The sequence below is a fragment of the Aulonocara sp. 'chitande type north' Nkhata Bay genome, linkage group LG7 (assembly GCF_057382095.1).
Source record: "Aulonocara sp. 'chitande type north' Nkhata Bay isolate Kocher_YH1m ecotype deep benthic linkage group LG7, A_spYH_male_GT1.1, whole genome shotgun sequence".
NCBI lineage: Eukaryota > Metazoa > Chordata > Actinopteri > Cichliformes > Cichlidae > Aulonocara > Aulonocara sp. 'chitande type north' Nkhata Bay.
The window spans coordinates 3,789,331-3,813,118 of NC_141350.1; the positions used below are offsets into that span (position 1 = coordinate 3,789,331).

The 23,788-nt window shown below is 41.2% G+C and overlaps 1 protein-coding gene across 3 annotated transcripts in view; it reads left to right on the forward strand.

Annotated features, from left to right (window-relative positions):
* Window positions 1-23,788, forward strand: part of tspan9a (tetraspanin 9a) — a 184,458-nt gene that overhangs the window by 111,309 nt on the left and 49,361 nt on the right. For 2 of the 3 annotated variants that reach the window (XM_086298013.1, XM_086298012.1), the window contains one exon: window positions 1,902-1,981. In XM_086298013.1, coding sequence (XP_086154139.1) covers window positions 1,919-1,981 — 63 coding nt within the window. In that variant the 5' untranslated portion in view covers window positions 1,902-1,918. Of the gene's footprint in view, window positions 1-834; window positions 1,982-23,788 lie in introns of those variants that run through there. The other variant, XM_086298011.1, reaches the window with a different exon arrangement.

Genomic DNA, 23,788 nt, shown 5'->3' on the forward strand with positions numbered 1-23,788 from the left:
CTTGTGCGTTTCACCCTGGCTTTGCATTGGAAAGTGTTCACCATCTTAAAGCCTCTTTCCATGCTTGAGATGGTGCCATAATTCCAGAGCCTGGATGTTGCCAGATAATTGGCGTCCCCTTACATGGATGTGAGGAGTGCAGTGACGAATAACAGAGTAAGAGTATGATCAAACTGGACCCCAGTACTGTCGCCACCACCCATGTGATATGCAATAATCACTCCAGTGGGGACTGGCTGCTATTTCAAGCTAGTTTTTCAGAAAGAAAAAAATATGTGAATAACCCACAGTCAGATTTAACTACAGTTTATTTATGGCAATGAATAAAGTTACAGATTAAAGCAGAATGAGAAGCTTCTCTGGCATGTGTGAAATCACAGGTGTCAGTGTCATCAGCATACTGACGCTCAAAGCTTTTCATATGCAAAAGAGACTGCCAGAAATTTCCACCTCACATCCCTTAACCCTGCTACTCCACAACTCCTTACTCATCTGCAATTATCTTCATGTTTGATTTCTGTGTGTGTGTGTGTGTGTGTGTGTGTGTGTGTGTGTGTGTGTGTGTGTGTGTGTGTGTTTATTTTGTTGTTGTTATCTATGGCCTCTCAATTCCCCTGATGGATATGAAACTGCTGAACATGTTTAGTCAAAGCAGCCACAGTGATGGGCTTAATAAAGACGCGGGGAGTGGAGAGGAGGAGCTGCGGTCTGGCTGCAGCTGCTGCATTGGTTGCCTGCTCAGCAGTGGGAAGGGACTGAATGAGCAGAGAGAGAGAGAGAGCAGGAGGAAGCAAGAGGGAGGGAGAGAGAATTGGGGGAGGAGGTGAGTGCTCTTGTTGGGAGATAGGGAATGCCCGTTAGTTGCGTCTGCCGATAATAGCACATCAGCCAGTGCACTCCTATTGGGAGAGCAGAGCACAGGCAGAGCAGAGGGACCGAGCTGCTGAGCAAAGAATGGTACATTAGAGTAGACAGGCACACTCGGAAAGAGAGCGATACTGGCACAATCAGAAAGAAACAGAGAGTGAGAGACCCAGGGAAGAGAGAGCGCATCAGCACACATAGACAAGAGGACTGAACAGGCGCAGGGCAGTGGAAAGAGGAGAGGAGGGACAGGGGGAATCAAAGTTACCAGGTCAGCAAGAGAACGTGGAAGTGGAGCAGCTGAGACTCTCGGGGGTTTCACTCCCACCGCAGCAGCCGGGCACAGCATTAAGACGCGCAGGAGGAGAGTGATATTACAGGACAGGATAGAACAAGTGCTTTAACTTCTTCACAGAAAGACAGTCCCGTCATAAGGCGAGGGTAATGCTCCTCACAGGAACCTTCTGCACTTCTACTTTAGGATTATCACAGCAAGAGAGCTTCACCAAGCAGAGGACACTTAAACCTGCCAGAGGTGCCTGAGCAGTTCAGTTCTACACAGGAGACCTTTTCATCCATCTGTGGGCTTTCAGGTGGATGTAGTGTTGCTGTGTGGATTTTATCCTTTACTGCTTCAGAAGGTGAAGCAGTGAAGATTTGGAGGGCAAGTTGTTCTGTCCTATCATCTCTGAGACTATGGTAGACTGTGTGTCAGAGAGCCCCTCATCAGCAGCTGCAGCCCTAGAGTATGGAGAAGTCCAGCAGTGAGGAGTCAGCCATTCACCGTAGCCCTTCTGTAGACAGCCGCGAATCCGATTTTGCTCAAGCCTCCACGTCTGGCCGCCCTTTCGGTGGCCGCGGCTTCACTGCCGGCGCTTTCTACGGCTCCACGGGGCCACGCAAAAACACGCAGCAGGGGCAGACTGGAGCTGCAGCTGACGCCAGCGCGGGAGACAAGACTAACAACAAGTACAGCTCACCCAAGGGCAGCAAATACATAGTCTTTTACCTGGATCTATCCTTTGTGTTCCTTTTAGAATTTAAGAAGTGCAACATGGCAAGAGGCTGCCTCTGCTGCTTGAAGTATATGATGTTCATCTTCAATCTCATCTTCTGGGTAAGTGACTTTATATTTTCTTCTCCTCTTACTTGATGCAATTTATACAAATTCTGAGCGTCTTAAAAGATGATGCTGCCAAAGTAATTCTGGCTCGAGTGATTCACTACTCGTCGTTAGCCATATCATATGCGTGTGATAAGTTATTCAAAATGTTCATCAGGAGACATTACTTTCTGACAAAATGATGGCTGTCAGGGCAGTCATGCGTCTCTAATTACATCAGGGTGTTTATGCGTGTTACTCTGTGCATGTTGCTATTCCTGGATGTCATGACAGTGTCTGTGGCATTGCACCAGGTCTCCTTTTGTGTTTTTCTTTTTTATTCCTTTCGGTTCGGGTGGGGGTTGGTGGAAAAAGGTCCTGGGGGTCAGTAAAGTCAGTCTTTCACATGGTCGCATGATTTACAGTGAACATGAAGCTGCAATGCTGCTTTTGGTATGCAAGGGAAAGACTATATCCTCCTGCAGGGCATTTACACAGATGAGCTGCACAATAATGGCAAAGGGATTTTAGCTGAGTTGGTCAGCGATAGTCTAAATTGATCTGATGGATCGTCATTCCTCTTGACTCACGGTATGATAAATTGTCAACAGAATTTATTCAGTTTAATATAATAAATTCTATCGCAGTAACCGCATGTGGTGGTCTCCACAGTGTAACCAAGCATGGGCATTTATGGTAAAAGTGGGCATCCCTTGAATGTTTACAGACTGGATTATCGGGCTTATGGGTTATGAGGCCAAGCCTTTTGTGTGAATGCATTGAAGCATGAAGCGTAAAAACATCTCAACACTGGGGAATCAACTCAGGCCCACCATGTCATGTGGGTTGATAGCCCAGCTAACTGGGACAACAGAGTGGGCATTAACTAGAGGCCAGCTGCGTTAACACATGTATACACAAACATGCACCACACAAGCTGAAATCTACATCACTGTCAAATTTATATGTAGAAAAATGGACAGCTCAGACCTTTCTTCATCTTGAAGGCTGCACCTTCATCTTAGTCTGAGATCATGTGCAGGTCCATAGAGGCGGGTGTGATAGTGATTGGCAGAGGTATATATACCCAACTAATGATGCTAATATTTGTTTTAGGGGATGATAGGGTCAAAAAAAGCTTATTTGATGATGGAGTCATTATTGCAGACGCTGCCTTAGCCTTATGTGAGCACCCATTCTCAACTCGGTCAGTATGTGTATTGACTTCACCACTGTTAGAGTTAAGGATGGCATTTTAGAGCAGTTTCCCAAATTGATTTTTGGGTGCATGAGTGATCGATCAGCTGTTTTTCATTACAGCATAATGCATGTCTTTCCATACTAAAAGCTTTATTGAAACAGATGGAGGCAGCTCATTTAATAGCGAATACTGTGTTTAATTAATTTCAAAAAATTAAACAAGCAAATTGTTGAAATTATAAATTGGCTAGGGAAACAAAATGCCATTTGAATTGCTGCTCTTACTCTTTTACATCCTGTTAATTAATAGCCAAACAGAGTTTATTATTTATTTTTGATTAAATGTTACAATTTGGCACAAATTACAGGCTATTCAGGGCACTCGTTGGATGAAACTAAAGTCTGACCTCTTCTTATATTACCAAAGAGGCTATACATAACTCATCCCTTAAAAGCGACTTTCCTGATCAACATATGTGTTTATATGCAGATTTGTATAAACCAATATCAGACATAAGAAGTCACATTTATAATAATAGTTTTTGTGAATTTGCAGTATTTTTCTTGGACCTTTTACTTGGATATTATATTTCAAAGCTGTATTTGACTTCACATTGACACAATGGCTATGTCAGCTGTATGTCAGTTCCAGCCTGCTCATCTCAAATGATAGATCAAAAGCTGCCTAGGTCCTTATGCTCATCACAGGGGAAATGTATGAAACAAAAGCATGAATGAAAGTGTTAATTTACTGCAAACAAACCTTGCTACTAATAATCAGCTTCTGCATTAAGAAGTGGGTGAAAACTAGACTTTAGATTAAGCTTTTGGTCTTAGATTCATGTGAAACTTAGCTTGTTGACCTTGATGCATTATAGTGACTGTAAAAGCATGTAAAAGATAGAGAGCTGTAAATGCACTCTCTTCAGTGAGAGTGGAGCGTCTCTTATGGTGTGTGTGTGACCATAAGAGTGAGTGTGTGTGTGTGTGTGTGTGTGTGTGTGTGTGTGTGTGTGTGTGTGTGTGTGTGTGTGTGTGTGTGTGTGTGTGTGTGTGTGTGTGTGTGTGTGAGAGAGAGAGAGAGAACTTAAGTGTGGAACTTTCTCAGCATAACTTATACCCTGCTGCGAAATAATTGAATTTTTACTCTGATAATGTTCACTTAATGAATGCCCACCATGCACATTCCAATCTATTGCTGCGGCAGATTGATACTCTTGTTTTCCTCCTACTACTCAATCATTTTAATAGGAGTTTAATCAGTGTCTCATGGGAGAAGGGTGGGAGTGAGGATGCAGCATGTGGCTGCAAGGTCTCAGTGTATCTCCACGTGACAGCTTACTTGAATGGCACTCCAGATTTTCAGGCCGCAGCGCACCAATTTGAAGGTTAGTGGAGCTGTAAATAAAAGGTTCACTTGTCACTGAAGGGTCAGAAAGGGGTGCCCGAGTACTCTGAAACGGAGGGGCGAGGGTGAGAGGCATGATGTATCTCGAGACCCCTGGGACTGTGCCACTCTGCATCTGACACTCCAGGAATCGTACGGTTACCGAAGCTGGTAGAGCGGCGTGCCTCTTAAGTTCTGACATCTCGTCTCAGGATTGAAAGGGGAACTGCAAGCTGCGGTAACCTGACACCAGGTGCAGCGGGGGTCTCTTCTTTTTAACTGTGCATGAGCACATTTGCTGTGCACACACACATCCTTGGAAGTGCATTCACCAGCCACACACAGGCCACTTCATGGAGCTTACACTAGTAACTTAAAACACAAGGTAAACATTGACAGGCACTCCAGACATCTCCATACATTCGCTCATCCTCAGGCCCCCCAGCAGTTGTTCACGACCATCTGGCTTCTCTTCCTTATAAAGGATTAGAAGAGTCTGAGCTGCAGGGGGGAGTTTCAGGCAGATTAACGCAGTATTGGGTTGTGCGGTTAAGGATCATAAGCGCAGTTCCTTCTACGCTAAAGCCAATATCATCAAAGCAAATGGGCATTGTGGCGCTACGTGTGACAAAGTCTGGGGTTTAGTTGGCAAGACGATCTGTTGTTCTCCAGCACACATGCTCTCAAGGTCTGTTTGACCATCCCGATAAGATGATTGACATTAAGCCCTAAGCCCTATTGGTCTCAGCCTTGATTGTTTGTGTTCTTGCTCGGAGCAAGGATTTTAGCCTTAACTGTGCAATGTGTTCTCTGAACTCACAGTAAGCGCTCTCAACTCTCCCTGAGGATTTATTCCAACAAATTACAACAGCATTGCTCTCAAGCTTATTCTAATTGCTTAAGATATAGTAGGTTGTACGCTAAATCTGAGCTCTGGCATTATCACACCATATCAAAAAGTAGATCCTCATTTGATATTCATATTTAAAGGGAAAATGTCAGTTCAGCAGTCTTGTCCTACAAGTACAAGAGGGGTTCTAGTATCAAAGCTACTCCTTTGTTAGCGGAGAAATGTGTTTAGCATTCATGAATTCTTGTGCTTACTTAGTGGATCGCTGTAGGATTTATAAACCATTTGGTCCAAAGCAACAGAAGATTCGTTTTCCTATCGATTTACCGAATTCGACACTCAAGGTTTCATATATGCTTGCGCTTTGATGCTACAAAGAGAAGCAGTATTGACAGACTCCAGGTGGTTTGTTAGAAGTGTGCATATAAGCGTACTGACACATTTTTATTTGGTTTTGTTGAACTCGTAAAAAAAACTCACACAAGCTGTCCCTTTGCTTACTCAGACTGGAACCCCCCTGAGGTTTCAGTCTAAGGTGCTGAAGCAGTGTGCCTATTTTTCATTCTCCATATCAGCACATGAAAAGTTCAGTAATTTTTAATAGCTCGAGAGCTTGTGTTGTAAAAGACTTTTCGTTTTCTTCCTCTTTTTCACAAGTCGCACAGCTGAACTCCATCAGTCACTGCCAGGTGAAACAAGGATTTGGGCACAGGAAAATAGATGAGAGTTGAATGAAAAACTGTTTTTTGAATTGACGGTGGCTTTAAAGTGGCAGAAAGCAATATCAATCTTGGCCGGTGTGTCTTTTGAAATCTTACACCTCCAAATATTAATTTTATATTGTATGTATCAGTGTCGTTTCGCTTATCAATACAGCCAATTACAAATTATTCATCTTATATATCAGGCATTCATACTGTATAACATGCTTGGATATCAACAGATGTGTCATGGCCAAAATGTGCAGCCTGCAAGCTGGCCTGTCAGTTTCCCTGTAGCATTTACATAAAGAACATCACATGTGCATTTTAATTATTTGGAGTCTTGTAATTAGCATCCCCTGTAGATTCCTGGGGCTTGATTCACACTGGCTGACCTGCTTGGTAAATATCTCCATATGCCTGCCTTTGTCCAGCAGATCGTCTAGGGAGATCACTCTCATTTACACGTCTCTCTCTCACACAGGCTGTTTCGATTTCCCGGCCGTGTTGTGTAGAGCCGCTGAGCTCATTAGCTCTTGTTGCAGATCAGCTGGGGAATGGAGCTACTGTGTTTCACTCTAGGGGGGCAAGGTAATAGAGCGGGAGATTTTGAGGTGCATTTTACGCTTGGATGCAGTCGGTAGGTATTGCCTTTCCATGGGAATTGAGATTCTTAACCAATCACTTAGTGCTGTTGGTTGGTGATTATAACACACAAGTAGCCAAAAAAAGGCTACATTGTATTACAAAGAGTCAGCAACCTTATATAGGGAGTGTGGAATAAACCTGCTCCACAAAACATGTAAATGCCATTCTTTTTATATGAAGCGAGTCTTTCTTGTGGAGAGATTACATGTAATAGTTGATGTTTGCTACTCGGTTTGCTCAAAGCGACGGGGCTGCAGGTGTAGTTTTTGTCCAGTTTTCAGTCTCAGCTGTTTGGCGCTGACTTGTAGTGACAGGTCAACATTGCAGAAACAAATGACAGAACAGTAACTGCTAGGCACACAAATTGCAGTTTACTGACTTCCACAATTGCTGGTACACACCATTTATCGTCTGTTCCCTCCATCGTTCACATTAGTATCCTTCACAGATGCCGGAAGTGTAGAAAGAGCGTAGAGACTTAACCTGTCACAGCTAACCACTTGTTAATTTCAGGCAAGATAAAAACACAATCTCATTCCCATTTGTGTCACCGATGAGGTGGCTGGTATAATATCTCATCAGGCTCAACTATGCAATCTCCATGAATTAAAAAAATGTATTTTTTCCTCCGTTTTGCACATTAAACACAGATATCCTGCTCTCCCCAACACAGTATACAAGAGATATGAAGATACGGAGTAGGACAGCAAGGGGACAACAGGAGTGTCATTAGTTCTGCATACATAGGCGAGATCTTTTGTAATGACTATGTGCCACGTCGTGCACCTCGGGCAGTAGAGAAGATAGCACCCTGTTTGTGTAGTCAATAATGTGTTGATGTTACTGAACTGTGACACAGAAAATACCATAACAGGTCGTGTATTCGGGTTATTTATCAAATGGGTCTTGTCCTTTTTGTCTGCTTTATATTTTGAAAGCAGACAAAGCAAAGTATCTTTTCTCTGTGCATTGACAGTGAATAGATACCTTGAACAGCAATATCAACAAAAGCAAGCCTTTCCATTCAGTTTTGCAGCGGTGAATGATTTCACATGCAAGTTAAGGCTCAGAGATTGTGTTATCAAGCAAACCGTTGTGAAAAACTGCATGAGTCAGATTCAATTTGTGCAGGAAAAAGCAAACAATCATTGTAGCTTTTCAGCTTTTGAACATTTTACATATCATGTAGTGACAGTTTGTAACATCTGTGCACTTGCAGGGATTCAGTATAGAAGCAAAACAATAAAACAGACACTGGGCTCTGTTATTAGAGTTCGAGCTTTTGAAGTGCTTTTGCAGTCGCTGTCTGTGCCAGATATCTCCTAATTTAAATTACCTTAATAACACTTTTGTTATACTTTTCCGACAGTGAGTAAAATTTCACTATTGGAGATTCTTGCTTAAAAAAGTTGTAAAGTTTTCAGACCTTCGGATGTTCTTCCAAAGTTTTTCTTTGGACGTTTTCATTCATTTTCAGTCCAGCACTCATACCTGACCTTTTTTGTGTGGGGGCGGGATAAGCCACCTAATACTGGCCTGTGAATATTCAAGTGGAAAAAGGGATGTTGTGACTGCACAACAAACAATTTCGCAAAGAAATTGGATCTTTAGGCCCTTTGTTATTGTACGTGCCTGCATAGCATTTTGATTCGATACCAGCTGAAGACTTGGCATATCTCTGCAGCGTTATCTTTTAAAAAGGAAACTGGAAAAGTGGCAAGCGTTAAAAATTATCTACAGCAAATGTACAGTACGAACAGGTTTTGTTCACATTATTGTCAGTATGTAAGGAGGAACTCAGCTAAAGGGTACAACAGCAGAGGCTCTGTGGTGGTTTGGGGCTGTGCTTCTTGTCAAAAATGACTGAACTGTGAAACAGAAACGTGCTGTCAGATTTTGATCCACGATGGATGCACCTACTGCAAGCATGTAATAGACAATGCCATGACAATAATCTCAAACACACTGAAAATGCAGTAAGAGCAGGTAGAAAAACACTGAAGTGTGTTCAGAGTTTCAGAACGGTAAAAACTCTGTTTTTGCTTTTTATACTGTATTTATATTCATTTTTGCACATTTCAATAAATACCTAGGTTTTCCCGTTTTCCTAGTAAAATATTAAAGATGAGTGGTTGATGACTGCACAGAACCGTAGCTTGCTTATTCAAAATTGTCTGACATTTAAAGGCAAATTACAGTGAAACCAGTGTTTTTCCACTTCCCCCCAATAAACACACACACACACACACACACACACAAAGCTGTGTTAAGGAAGCTCATTTTGTTTCACTTCTTAGAGCAAATGAAATTTCTCAGAGATTACCTTTCTTATTTTGAATTAACAGACTGGGAAACGAAAACTAACTACAGGTCTATACGCTCTGTGCAAACACAATGTGTGTACTGTGTTTTAAGTAGTTTGTTTTTCCGTGCAAAATTATATTTCTCTGTGAAACGGTCGTGTTTAAATACTAGAAGTCTGACTAACCTGTAGTTAAGTCCAAGACATTCTGCAGTCTTCTGTGTCTTCATTCTCCAGAGATTATCACCAGTGCTCTGAAGATACATCAATGACTGGCTCTAAAATCAATTTCCCCAGGGCTTCTACCTGAGTTGATTCAATAGGACTGACTTCTTTTCCCACCATAAATCCACTCAATCAACCCTCATAGATTCCTCAAGAGCTTGTTTCAACTCATCTATCTCCTTCCCATCTCTAAGCAACATTCAGAGACCCAAGACGCACCGTACAACTGCACCACAATGGCTTGAAAATATGAGCAGCAGATTGCGTTTGAATGTGTGTATTTTAAATGTGTCATCTTGAATTTGGGTCAGGGACTCAGGGTTTCACTGCCTGAATGGTAATGAGCCCAGGGCTTTAACATGCAAAGAGGAACATACTCTTATTACTTTATTTATACAGCCGTGTCAAATGAGAGACAGATTTATACCTTAAACATTATTGTTTATATCTGATTTATTTAGTCGAACCACTGCAGATTACTGCTGTCCTATAACTCAACCGAAAAATGCGACATATTGCAGCATTTTTGAGTCGCTAGACAGTTGTTTGTGAGCGCCTAACGTCTTCTTGTTGTACTTTAATGGGGCAACTTTATGTGGTGTATAATGTAAAATTCAGACCATCAGCCAAAGTATTAGACTGTTTGTTGTAATTTGAAATAGATGCCTATCTTGTTGTTTTCAGAGTGAAAATGAGATCTTCATCAGAGCAGGTTGTTGCAGTGCTCTCGTTATGTCTGATCCAATTTGAGCTCGACTCTTATTTGATGTGCGTGAGGTGTGCTCACAACACACTCTGATATTCTCCCAGTAGAGCAGATCCTTCACTCGTACAGTATCAAGATAGCTGACTGGCTGACAGTCTGTGTAAACGTAACGGAGATTATTGCTGTTCTTTCTGCTTGCAGATTCATACTCTTCCTTATCACGGCTGAGTTTATGGGTGCCCCCTTGACTTTGCCGGGTCTTATCACACGACTAAAGCAATTGGTTCTACTTGTTTATTTTACATCAATTTGCAATTACCAGCTCAAGACATGAAAGAGCGTTTGCTTTGTCTATCTGTTCTGTTTCAGAAGATATCAGGTTTGTATGCGTGCTAAAGTCAGAATTTTGAAGCAGTTTGGCTGCCTGCAGCGCGCAAAGTCTTACATAAAAATGAAAGATGAGAAACTAGCCTTGTTCCATCACTTCGCTGTTCTATCTGGGGCACAGAAGGATGTGTCAGATCTTACTTTCAGAGAGGACCTTGCAGTTTTATTGCATAGTAGAAATACAAATGATATGGTTCATTATTTCTGCACAGATGTCTCAGTGTCTCCCATTAAGCCACCCAAGCTTCAGTAATGGGTGACTTGGGATGATGCTGGAATACAAAAGAATGAGTCCGAGTGGAATTTGGTGTGGGCAGGCTAAGGTTCGGTAAAAGAGTCTAATTTAAGAAGATCATTATGGGGTCATCGCCACCTTCAGTGAATGATCTCATTCATCCATACTGAGCCAGAGTAATTATTAACATAGACCCTTTGCCTGTGTGTGCACTCACTGGGTGGTGAGACAAATCGCTCTCACTGTGTTTTATCCAGTGATCATTTCAGCGAAGGACGCCGCACCGTGTTTGGGGTCAGCCCATTAATGCCCCTTCCATTTCATACACGTTACCTACTTCAGTGTTTGAATGTCAAGATTTAAGGTCTCTGTGATGACTGGATTTTGATTTTGATCACAGTCCTCCTTGAACCCCAGTCACAAGTGAGCTTGGACAGATGGGGTTAGCCAGATTTTTCTTCCACTCCCCTTCTGAGAGGACAGGCTGGCAGATTAAAATGCTGTTCTTTTCCGGGTTTGGAAGAAGCGATGCGTGAAGGCATGGAGAGATGGGAGGGACTTTTTTACAAGATCATAAGAGGTGAACATGTTGATGTTTGATGACAGCTCCCCGAGAGGTGACTCCCCCTCTCAGATCGCTCGCTCCCTCTTTTTTTCTTCTGGAGACAAATGCGAAAATCATTTGGTCTATTTTGAAGAAAAATAAGAACCTTGAGAATTATATATTTTCCTTTAATGATTTGACTGCATTTATTTATTGCTTTACATGCAGTGTTGACCACTAGCTCACTAGCTTACTAGGATGTATTTGTAATGCTTTGTCTGTTTCCCTACTTCCCACTGGGATTTGCGATACATGGCGGACCCATGATTGTCAGGGTGAGTCAAAAAGTAAAGAGAAGTGAGACATTTGAAAATAATCCGACTTAAACATGGCCTGAGCCTGAAGCTTTGTGCAAAATAAACCTTCCAGCAGGTACTCGTAGTCGAAATGGTTCAGGTCAGGTTGCCTCACACATTGCAGACAGAAAATAAAATTGCGCTGCAGCTAAAATGCCAGCACAAACAACATTTTAAGTCATTATCATTTTTCTAGTTTATGTATTGCATATAAACTTGCTAAATAATTGCTGTAAGTGAAATACCCAGTGGCTGTACTGTCTAAAAGCTGTAATATTTATCAGTGAGTTTTTGAAAAGAAATGGAAGAGAGATAAATAAGCATTCGATGACCTGATGAAAAGTGAATGCAGGTGTACCCGGAGAGCAGCAGTTAGACTGAGGGCTTAAAGTGACTAAATAAGTAGAGCTGCTCTTTTTTCTTTTGACAGTTTGGAACTCCCCAGCCTGATTAAGCTGTGCTAAGCATATCCAGCAGATTTTAGGTTCATTTTCTGCATTATTTATGTAAAGCGCATAGGCTGAAAATGTTTTAATGCCGCCTTGAGCTTAAGAGAAAAAACAGCCTAATCATACTGGAGTTCATTCACTCAGTTTGCACGCATGTCTGTATGTAACAGTTTGTGTTCTTGAGTAAACACTGGCCAGACTGAGCTGCTAAATATCTGTATCCATGTGGCCGTGTTATCATGTACAACATTCCTGGATCTACTAAATCTACATTCTGTGTGAACAACTTAAGTAGCAAATGCAGATTTTGGTTGTGATGAAAGAAACGAGAGATGAAGACAAGGACGGGGCAGCTCTCATTTCTCATATGAAGGCTGACATGTCTGTTTGCTGGCTTCTGTCAGTATTACAATTGGCCCATAAAAGCACATCTCTGTTCAGCTGGAATGCATTTCTTCATCCTCACCCCCACCCACCCTCCACCCTAAACTACTGTTCTTTTTTGTGTTGAAGTGCTTACCTTGCAGAAGAGACGCATGGAGGAAAATACTGTCCCGCAGCATGCTCTCACTTTGTTTCTGAGTCTTTCAGTTTCACAGAGAGACAAAGTGATTTCTTTGTACTCGTGCCATTTTAATAGAAAAAAAAATGTCTGGAAGCATTGTCTTGTGGTTCATTGTACCTGTGATGGATGAGAACAGCAGGTAAATAACTCACGGAAGGCAAAATCGCAGTTTCTTAGGAGTTCTTAACAAAGGAAAGTATTTTTTATTAATATTTAACATCTGAATTAAGAAGATTTTAGTCTTGATGAGACAAAAGAGTGTTGGGGCTGCAGTTGTAGTTGTAAATCCTGAATAGCAGTCACATTTCACGCTGGTCTACATCGAAATGGTTTCATTAACATGGTTTAGCTGCTGATCTAATATCGTCTGAGTGCATTCTGGCTAACATATCTGCCTGTTTCTCATATTAACAATTGTAGGTGGCCGGCTTTATTGCCCATAGAATTTCTCTGTAAAGAATATGTTTGTTCAAAACGTTATAAAACGTTAGTTCATATGTGTTCATGCATTTCTCACCCCAACCGGTCGCAGCAGATGGCCCCGCCCCTCCCTAAGCCTGGTTCTACCGGAGGTTTCTTCCTGTTAAAAGGGAGTTTTTCCTTCCCACTGTCACCAAAGTGCTGCTCATAGAGGGTCATATGATTGTTTTCCCTGTATGTATTATTCTAGGGACCAACTTACAATATAAAGCACCTTGAGGTGACTGTTGTTGTGATTTGCTGCTATAAATAAAATTGAATCTGACTTAATTTGCATTTAAATGCTGCCTATGCTGTTCCACTTAGCAGCATGAAGAGGGCTCGGCAGCTGACTTTACATCTAACTGTTCATTATAGTCAATCTGATGATATGTGTCTCCATTGTTTTCCTCATGTGTGATTGTCAGTGCAACCCACCAAGCAAAGGCTTCTTTAAGAGGAATGAAGTATGTGAAAAAGTAGTTGGCCTTTAAATTTGGACCTTTTCATGGTGCCGTGCATTTTTTTAATATCATTTAGACTTTTACCTCGATCTTGGCAGCCATGTCAGTTGTTCCATACAGGCATGGCGCTGTGATGGCTTTACGCCGTGACAGCTCCGAGAAATAAGTCCCTTTCAGACATGCGCTCTTTTCCATTAATCTGTCAACATGTGACTATGTCAGCGTCATTTATGAAGGACGACAAAATCACTTGTTGGTAAAAGTAATGATGGCTGTCTTACTCAGAACTAGTGACATTTATATATGACTTCCAACATGAAACACGTTTGAACTGCACACGGCCACAAAAGTGGACCGGCACACACAATATTACAAAAGATTACAGTTCCTGTAATCTGTTTTCTGCACTTGCCTCATGCTTCTAAAGGGTTTTTCAGCTCATTAATTGTTTTAGAGAATGTCTTAGAAAAGAGCATTGGCTCCTCTTGTGCTTTTGGCATGAAGCACCTGCTGTCAGGCTTTGTCTCTTTCTCCCTTGCTGCCCAAACTAATCTCACTCCTTAAAGAGGAAGCAATTTTTTCATTAAAAACGAAATTCTATATAATAAGCTGGCATTTCTCTGCACACAAAACAAAGTCTAACATCAGGGGGGTTTTGTCCCATTTTACTGCAACCCTTGGTCCCTAACCATCACAGAGAGGTACAAAGACACAATTTGCATGCCTTTAATTTCTGCGCTTTGACAAAACATTAACAATAGCTTAAATCACACACCCCACACCCTCTAGCAGATTATTACATGAAGGAACCTTTTAAAAAAACAAAAAACAAGCGCGTCCATGCTCACAGGTGTACACACGGGTGATCACACCCACAAACTACACCCTTTTTGGCTCCTACCTCAAAGCACACTGTGTTCTGTTGATCTTATGTGCTGCACAATAATGTTTAACATTTAGTATTTACTGTCATATTCCCATATATCATTGTGATGTTGTTTATTCTATTACTCTTGTTCTCTTCTGCTTGTTTTCTTTTTTCTTTCTCAGCAGGTGATCCAGGTGATTGATATATGCATTTTTTTTCTCTGCCCGTTCTGTTGGTTTTTGTCTTTTGCCCTTCTCCCCCGTCCCTCTTCTCAGCTGTTTCTCTTTCCCTCTTTCTTTCTCCCCTTCTTTCCCCCAGTCAAGTCTGTCCCGTATTCAGTAAGTGAAAATAAAATAAACAATAAAAGGTGAATCAAATGGACCATTACGGCAAGGCTGGGATGGTCAGTTTGGTAAAGTAAATCCGTTGGGCATCTTTCTTTGCCTTTAGACAATAATTCTGATGGCAAAAGAGCCAAACGGGACAGGCCAAAAAAAACAAAAAAAACAAAACAATAGCTTAAATCTAGTTTGATGCTTCCATCTGTTAGAAGCATCAAACTAGATGCTTCTAACATCTAACATCAGATTATTACTGAGCTGCTGCATCATACAGCATCTTCAAAGTCCAACAGTTGCATACATTTGCATTTATGGCTTACCAGGTAACTTCATTAAACACATTATAATGGCTGTGACATGGAGACAGGTTTGATCAGGATGTAACATCAAATGACACTGAACAATTTTCTTCACTTCACACAGATGAACTATTAACGAGCCTCAAGTTTGAAGTTAGGGTAAAATCACTGGTGTAAAGGGTCCATGCACAGCATGCCGGAGTACCTGGAGAGTGAGGCAACAGTGCTAACCACCGTGCTGCCTCGCAGTCTTGCGCGTCATGCTATCATTGAAAATTAAAATGCATGTCATTCTCAGGTCTCAATGTTTCTGCAGAAACAGGAGTACTAAAGTAACTTAAGCTCCACGGGAGGAACACAGGAACAAATAATTTGTTCCTGTGTTTCAGGAAATACTGAAAATATTAGAAAAGGAAACATTTAGCATGAGGCTCAAATATTGCCACAGAAACGATATAATTAGCAGACCTCAGTTTGAAATGGCTTCTGGAAAAAGCGATAAGTCACAACAGCACGGATCAGCTTCAGCTCTATCTTCCGCCTCATTTATTCCTGTCTAAATGAGATAGGCCTGCTATCTGTTGGCAGACATCCATTGGTAACACAGTGACAATACAACGGGCTCTTTAGAAGCATCACCTATGTGAAGTGCAGCAGACTTGTCACTCTATGATTATCTAGCCTAAACTCCCGGGACAATTAGAGGACAAAACAGACAGGAGATGGCCACAACAGAGGCATGTCAATACAGGCGGGGGCCACAGAGCGAATGATGTGAGTGGGCACGTCAGGTGCTTCCAGGGTTCGACAGGTGCATATAGGCAGACTTTCTCCTGAAAACGCCCTTGTCACTTTTGTGATCACAGCGGAAGCGCATAAGATGGAGGGATGTTTATTGCCGTTGCTTTTCAGTGAGAAGTGCTCGGTAAATGCTTATTGAATCGGGATCCGTCTGAGGTGGTCTACTTGAGAGACGCCCTGCACGGCACTTGTTTAAATGCGTGTGTAATCTAGAGACATTCCTTGGTAAACAAGCCCACTGTGAGGAGGGTTATTTGCATGCTAAAGCAGAAGAAAAGGAGGAGCAAGGAAGGAGGAGGGAGACACCTGTTGCAACAGTGGCTAGTGAATGTCTATGATACGCTTTGATTTATGAAGGAAAGCAGTCTGGCTCAATCCCTTTGCTCTTCTCCTGAGATTTGAGTGTTTTTTCATCGACTTTCAAAGGACTTTTTACTGTGTTTCCATTGAGTGAACAGCGAAAGCTGAGTAGCTAATGAGTATAGGTATAAATGAAGACTAAATGTGCATCTTGTGTAATAGATCTGTACTTTTACACCACTTTAAAATATTTTCATTCTCAATTCAGCCTCTTGAATTTTATGCAATTATGTAAACTAATCTTGACTAAATACATTCTATGCAGCCTCGTTGAAAGGTTAGTTTAAAAGTCAATTTTAAGTCGAAGTGCTGAAAAATCTGTCAAATTCTCCTGGGATGCAAGTGGGTGGTTGAGTTTTAATAGCACGAAGAGCAAACTGGTATTTTCTGTGCACTGCTGTGTGCACTGTACTTAGGTTATCAGCTTCAGTGACCGCATGCTGTAGCAGGACCAGACTCCGCAGTACCGGCAAATCTGATTTTATCCAGATCTGCACAATCTTCCTACTGCAGGCTGTTGCATTTACAATGGAAATGAAGAGCGAGGGAGGTCAAGGTGATAGAATAAACAATTTTAGGTAGAGAATTTCATTATGTGTAGACCAAAGAAAATGGTTTGCTGAGAGATTTGTTTCTTCAAAAAAACTATCGCCTGCAGCTGCAGATGGGATATTTTAGTTTCCCTACTGCATTGATTAGCATGGAGGAGAACGTTCTTTGCTATCAGGGAACTGCTTTGTTCTTGGTGTCTTTACTCGCCCTGCTCGGTAGGCCCGCTGCTTAAGCCTAGAAAATGTGTTGGTTTACATGTTTTGTGGCTTGTGCTGTGTTTGTCCTCCTTCCTTTTCTTGTTAGCTCAGCAGTGTTTCCTTCATCACAACAGTTGGTCCATCGTGTCAGTTTCTGTGCAGTGTTATTGCTATGTTGTATATCGTTCAACAAAGTTCTGTAGATTCAATATCTGGACCTGATATCCTTGAAAGTTTTTAGATCTGTTTCTGTTAGGTGTTAAAGTGTAAGGAACATGATACACATGCTCCAACAAAGACACAATGTGGACACCTCTCAACCCACTCACGTGCTGTATATGCAGTAGGCACACATACGAGACTCAAACCTGCGAGTTGAATAATGGTAAAAACATTCTAACTGAATGCTACCTGTGCAGTTTGTGTAACTTGCATGTTAGCTCAACTTTCTCCAAATGCATCTGGACAATCAAAAAGTCAAGCAGCTGAAATATTTCCATGGAAAGGTTGTAACTTACTTTAATACTTGATCGATGGGAACCAAATTACTGTAGCACAGACCCCCCAGTGGAGGTTTTGTAATTATTTGATGATTATTTGACATTTCATCAGTGCCAGAATTATAATTTGTTCTTTATAACCTGAGATTAATTTGGACTTTCTAATTTGGTTGAACCTGTTTTCAGTGCTGCTGTGGATTTATTCAAAGTGTGTCTTTGTAATGTAATGTGCTGTGTGTCAGACAGGACAGTGTTGGTGTTGGGACACTACTTTGGGGAATGAGAATATTGATATAATTCCAATAATACTTGTTAACCCATTATTTTTAAAGGGTTACATTAAGATGCAAAACATTGTCCAGTTTTGAAATATATTTATACAAAAATACTCCGTTTCCCTCTGGGATTAATAAAGTCTCTCTGCTTCTGAAATAAATATATAAATAAATATTAGTTGGAAATTATCAAGCAAGCTGTCATTATATATAACTGTGGTGTTAATGAGTTCATATGTAACTCTGTTCAAACCACTGAACTTGAACTTACATAGAATTTAGCTAAATTAGACTCATATGTCGTTTAGACCAATTTATATTACATTACTATATTTTTCGGACTATAAACGAATTCTAAGGCGCATCAAGCGAAACAAAACGTGACTGATAGCCTTGAGTTTGAAATCCGCATCCTAAGCATGTCTCCTAACAGCTGCCATTTGGGGTTCTTATACACACACGATAATCTTATGTTGAAGTACAGAATGTTGTACTCCACAAAGCTCCTGACTACGGTCGATTTTTGAGTGGCAGAGAGATTTTTGAACGCCGTGTACCACATAAAGTGGTTCAAGGTCAATAAGCACGACCAGATTTCATACATAAGGTGCACCGGATTATAAGGTGTACTGTGATTTTAAGTGCTCCTTATAGTCCGAAAAATAAGGTAGTTATGAAGGAAAATTCCCCCATCAAGTTCTGATCTATTTCTCTCCTCGCCTTACATTTATCCATCATAGCATCTGGTCAGTTGGTCTGACAAATGAGGGGATGATCTGCAAGGAAACACACTGACAGCGTAATTCATAGAACATAAGAGCAGAAATGAAATAACAATATTTTTCAAGAGAGGTCTGGTGAGTTTGAGCATCCTTCAATAATCTGAGAGACTAATCCTGCAAAATTTATAATGCTGGTTTTACTCTGTTACTACTGATTCCTAAATATTAGTGTTCAAGAAAACTTGATTAAGAGGAAACTTCAAGAGTCATTAATTGCAGGGTAAAATTACAAAGATCAGTTGCTGCACGTAACCTTCAAGGTTATCTCCTTTTGCCTGGGACGCTTTCATAAGTGCTGCTACATTTAGAGTTCTCCTTGGAAATGCATCCTACATTTCAAATTATTACAAAGACCAAAGTTCAACTTCTGATTTGGCTTTCATGTCATGCTTGCAATTTTTTGTGTGCCTTTGTGTCATTGCTCACAAGAATCTTTTTTTTTTATATCAAAACATCTTCATTCACCCAGCCACCTTTAATTCCTGTATATGGTTCTTTTGCAGCTTTGCCACTAAAATGAAACTGGAGTTGAAAGGTTGCCTTTATGGCACAGTGGAGACTCACCAGACACCATTCAAATGACCAGAAAAGATCAAAAAGGAGAAACTTAATAAACAGATAAGCTGTGTTGGGTTGGATATAGTTTTTAATCTTTAAACCATCTCGCTTGACTAATAGCCAAAGAAAACTGTTCTCATGCCCCTACAGCAGTAGTAGCGGTTGCTTGACCTACTATGAGTTCACGTTGGTTCGCTTGAACATGATCTCTTGAGTGCCTTGAATGGGTTCAGCAAAGTTCATCGCTAACTGTGACAAAATTTTATCCAGATGCCGAATATCCAATAGCACACATGATGAAGTAATCAGATGCCTGCACAAGAAGCGGTTAGCAAATTTATTGACATACTAATCTGAGACTCTAATCCCCGTCTGTGCTCTGTGTTCTCTGACAGCTACTTTTGGGTCAGGTGTCCAAATTAAAGAGATAAGAAGGTAGCCTCCTCAACAGATAAAGGCACACAAAGTCTGATTGCTGAGACAATCTGCACTTGCGAAGACAGTCTGGTTAGTGTGAATCATGCTTCAATCACAACAGCCTTCACAAAGGAATCATAAAGGATAATGCAGAAAGCTGGAAAAAGCCTGCATTTCTAAATGTGGTGCACAATGCTTCTCATCATCGTGCACCACATTACTGGTTGAATTGGATGATTAATCAATAATACGCCTGTTATTAAATCACGTTTTTCTGTATCCAGCCATGCAGAGACAAAGAAGTTCTGCATTATATGCAGGAAACAATTTATTTTGGGGAGCACATACACTAACCACGGTTCCCTCCTTATTAGATAGACAGGAAATATGAGGAAAGAGGCCAAGGAATGACACGTAGTAAATTGAAGTGGGGACTCAATGCTCAGAGCATTTGCACCCATGTGGTGTGTGCCCTAACCACTTAGATGGGTCACCCAGTAACCAATATTTGATTAAAAACAATAAATTGCCTGTATCTTCCGTCATCCTTCTGCTTTTTCCCGGAGATCCAGCCAAAACGTCAGATGTTGTTTATCCCAAACACCCAAACGGAGCCTGGGTTTGCTCTTGTGTTGGAATGGAGTACGAGTTGTACCAGAACTGATGGGTACTGCAGTGAAGCAGCCTGCACTGGATGACGGGCTTTTCCTTTAAAGTGAAGTGTGGAGTTGACAAGAAAGGAGACAGGTGTTTACAATATAAATGTCGAGGGGAAGCCAGACAGCTACGTGAGTAGCCATTGGAAAATGATGTTTATGGCAGCGCGCTTCACGCTCAAATCTATAAGCAGCCATCCGTCTGCTTTGGATGTCTGTATCTCCTCAGATGTGCACCAAACTATTGGTTTAATGCAGCTGACCTCGCTGTGATGGAGTATAGGAGTCTGGATTGAATTAGAGTCAGTAAACATCAGCATAATATTTGTTACAGATATCATTATCATTACCTCTGGGTGACATTCTCCACTTTCATTTCTTAGACAGATTCCTACTGACTGATTACAAATAATGGAAGAACTGTACGAATTTGTAATATCATCATCTCCACTTTCACCAAAAGCCAGATGTGTAGTTTTATTTTTAATTCAGTGCTGCAAGTGTTGCAAAAACATGTCTTCTTTGTAATGTTGATTTATGCGGGTACTTTCGCAGATGCACCCTTATGTGTTATTTTCATGACAACATCGCTCAGCTGGATGGCTCAGACATTAAAGGAAGAGCCATCCTGAATCATTCAAACATCTCTTTGCTGTTTTTTACCGCACATATCAGGTTTCATCTTCTCATTGGTAAATACAGTATTTGGCTGGTCAAAGCTCACAGTTAAATTGGTCTTTTCAGTGTTGAAAATCAAGTTTTTGAGATTACAAATAAAATACCAAAGTGTGATCCACGAATGGCAAAGTTAAAGCAAACGGTTGACAGTTTGATGAATGAAGCATGATTAGTCTCTGAGAGTTGAACAAGAATAATGTGTCCAATACAATTATGCATTTTTAACTACCACAGACAGCCGATTATCGTTAGTTTGCACCTAGACATAAAAAAAAAAATTGTGCTACAAAACAAATTATTTACTGTAAAAAAAAAAAAAAAGTTCTGTTACGGAGCCCCGCAGGGGACATGGGAGAAAAAAAAATTAAAACGGACTTTTGCGAGATCTCGCAAAACTAACTCAGGATCTCGCAAAAGTTTTAGCCGCATTCTTCGGCCTTCGACCTCTCGTTAGCTCGAAGCTAACGGGAGGTCGAGACCTACTACAGCCGGGAGGAACACCGCTTTCCCGGCACATCGTGCCTCGACCTCCCAGTCGGCTTCGAGCCGGCGTCCGAAGAATGTGGCTAAAACTTTTGCGAGATCCCGAGTTAGTTTTGCGAGATCTCGCAAAACTAACTCGGGATCTCGCAAAAGTCCGTCTTAATTTTTTTTTCTCCCATGTCCCCTGCGGGGCTCCGTATTCTGTATACCTATTAGAGTCATATCTTAAAATAGAGTTTGTGTGTGAGTTTCCAGCTTTAACACACCTGCAGCCAAGTCGGTGTCAGAGGGAAATATACCAAAAATGTACATGTGTTATGAATTGTACATAAACATGAGTAATAATTCAAATGACCTGAAAACTGATAAGATTTAAATTCTGTTTGTTTTTTTTATATATTACTTCTTCCATAAGGAGGTTTAAAGTCAAAAGATGTTTATTACCCTGCAGTAAATACATAAGCTCTGCATGTTTTAATGGATGGCAAATATGATTTTCCATTTGTCATTCATTTGTCAGAGGGCATTAGGGGAAATAACAGTCATTAGAGTAAAAGCACAGACATAAAAGACTGCCATAAAATGGATTTCCAAAAAAAAGTAAATTACAGTTTTTAGCCCAAATTAACCTGTATTTTAAAGTGAAATTCACAACCTGATAAGTCATTTATTTTTGAAAGCGTGTATCCTTTTAGCCCCAGTTCCTGGTATGCCAGAAAGCCTACGTTAGCTTATGAGACACTATTTGCCTTGGAGCTTCCTAAGAGCTACATGAAACAGAACTTGTAAATTCCATGTGTCAGAGTGCTTAGAATACCTCATTTGTAGTGTTGTATATTTATTCTAACGTCGGTGCCATAAGCACGTGTCTATAATTTCATTCACCCTGACATTTCCTAACAGAGACACAGAGTCTGGGTCATCTGGGTCAAACCACTGACCCACACTTTCTTCCCCCTGACTCATCCTGTGGTTTTAGCAATCATACCTTACCCACTCTGCTAGGACAGCATATGCTGTTTGTCATATGGCACAGCCTTCCATGTCACTCAGTTACTCGCACGTCGAGTCACAATTGAATCCGTGTATTCAAAAGCTGACTTCTCAACCAAAGATCTATTAATCTTCCAGATAAATTAGCACCGTCAACCTTTTACAGCCCTGAAGTTTTAATTTTGACACCCAATTACCTACTCAGGATATAAAATTACCCCAAAAGGGTTTGCGATAAAGACGATAAAATGTAATTAAGACACAGAAATATTAAAGCAATCCAACATATTTGGTATTACTTTTCTTAAGGATTCTGCAGGCTGTCGAGAATAGAAAATGTGCTCTGACAGAGGGATAATTGAATTGACCACCTTCACCGCCACCTTCAGAGGGCCCGGTGGCGCCAGTGTTCGGCAGCCTCGCCTCTGTCAGTGCGCCCCAGGGTGGCTGTGGCTACAATGTAGCTTGCCATCACCAGTGTGTGAATGTGTGTGTGAATGGGTGGATGACAGGTTGTGTAAAGCGCTTTGGGGTCCTTAGGGACTAGAAAAGCGCTATATAAATACAGGCCATTTACCATTTACCATTTACTGCTATCCTCCTTCGCTTCACACCTCTGTGCCGACGGAGCGGATAGTGATTTCTTTGAGCTTTAGAGAGAAAATAGTAAGATGGGAGTGTATTGATCATTCTTTTCAAGAGTGGAGCTTCACAGATCACTGAGTTTCCCAGGCAGCCAACATTTCTGCACTAGAAGGGATGCTCTTCGAATCCAGCTGCTGGTTATCTCTTACTGAGAGTGCAGGGGCTGCTAAGAGGCTTTACCTTATCATTGTCCAGAATATAAATCACCTTTTATGTACCAGCCCTCTTGTGAATAAACAAAACAGAGAGATTTCAGCTATCCAGCAGTCTGCTTCTTCTTTTCTTGCAGCCTCATCGCCCCAGCCAGCCCAGGCATAGTGAAATGGTATGACAGACGTGTAAAGTTTAGGAACAAAAATGACACTGGCATCAGTTTCCCATATTCTGTATAATAGCAGTTATCCTGCAGTGGAATATAACTAGACAGGGGCAGAGACAAGGTCATTAATTATTGATGCCTATGCAGCCAGAGAAGTGAGTGCACAGGTGAGATTTGCAAGAAAAGTTCTGGTGAGCTGATATCTTTCTCACCCTTAACCAACCGTTTGTGTGGGTCAAGCCTCTTTTTGCAGGCACAGTATGAAGCTGTTAATAATGACCAGTTTATTTTAAGATGAGACCAGTCTGGCAGAACAACAAGGAAATGTGCTGGCAGTCAGGTTACCGGCCCTAAAGGCTTAGCTGCATCACATAATTTGAAAAGATCTGCAACCTACATTCTCGCCCACAGTTTGTTTGTAGTGTTCGGCTGTTCGCTGACACTTGCAGTTTGACGTCACACATTTAAAAATAGATAAATATTTGTGCAATCATGTTTACTGAAATCATCTGTGTCTTTTTGTTTGATGTGATAGGGCAGCGCTGTTTATTTTAGTTAATCTCATTAATGGTGTGTGTATGCATGCATCTGTTTATATTTCTTTTTGTTGTGTCTACCCC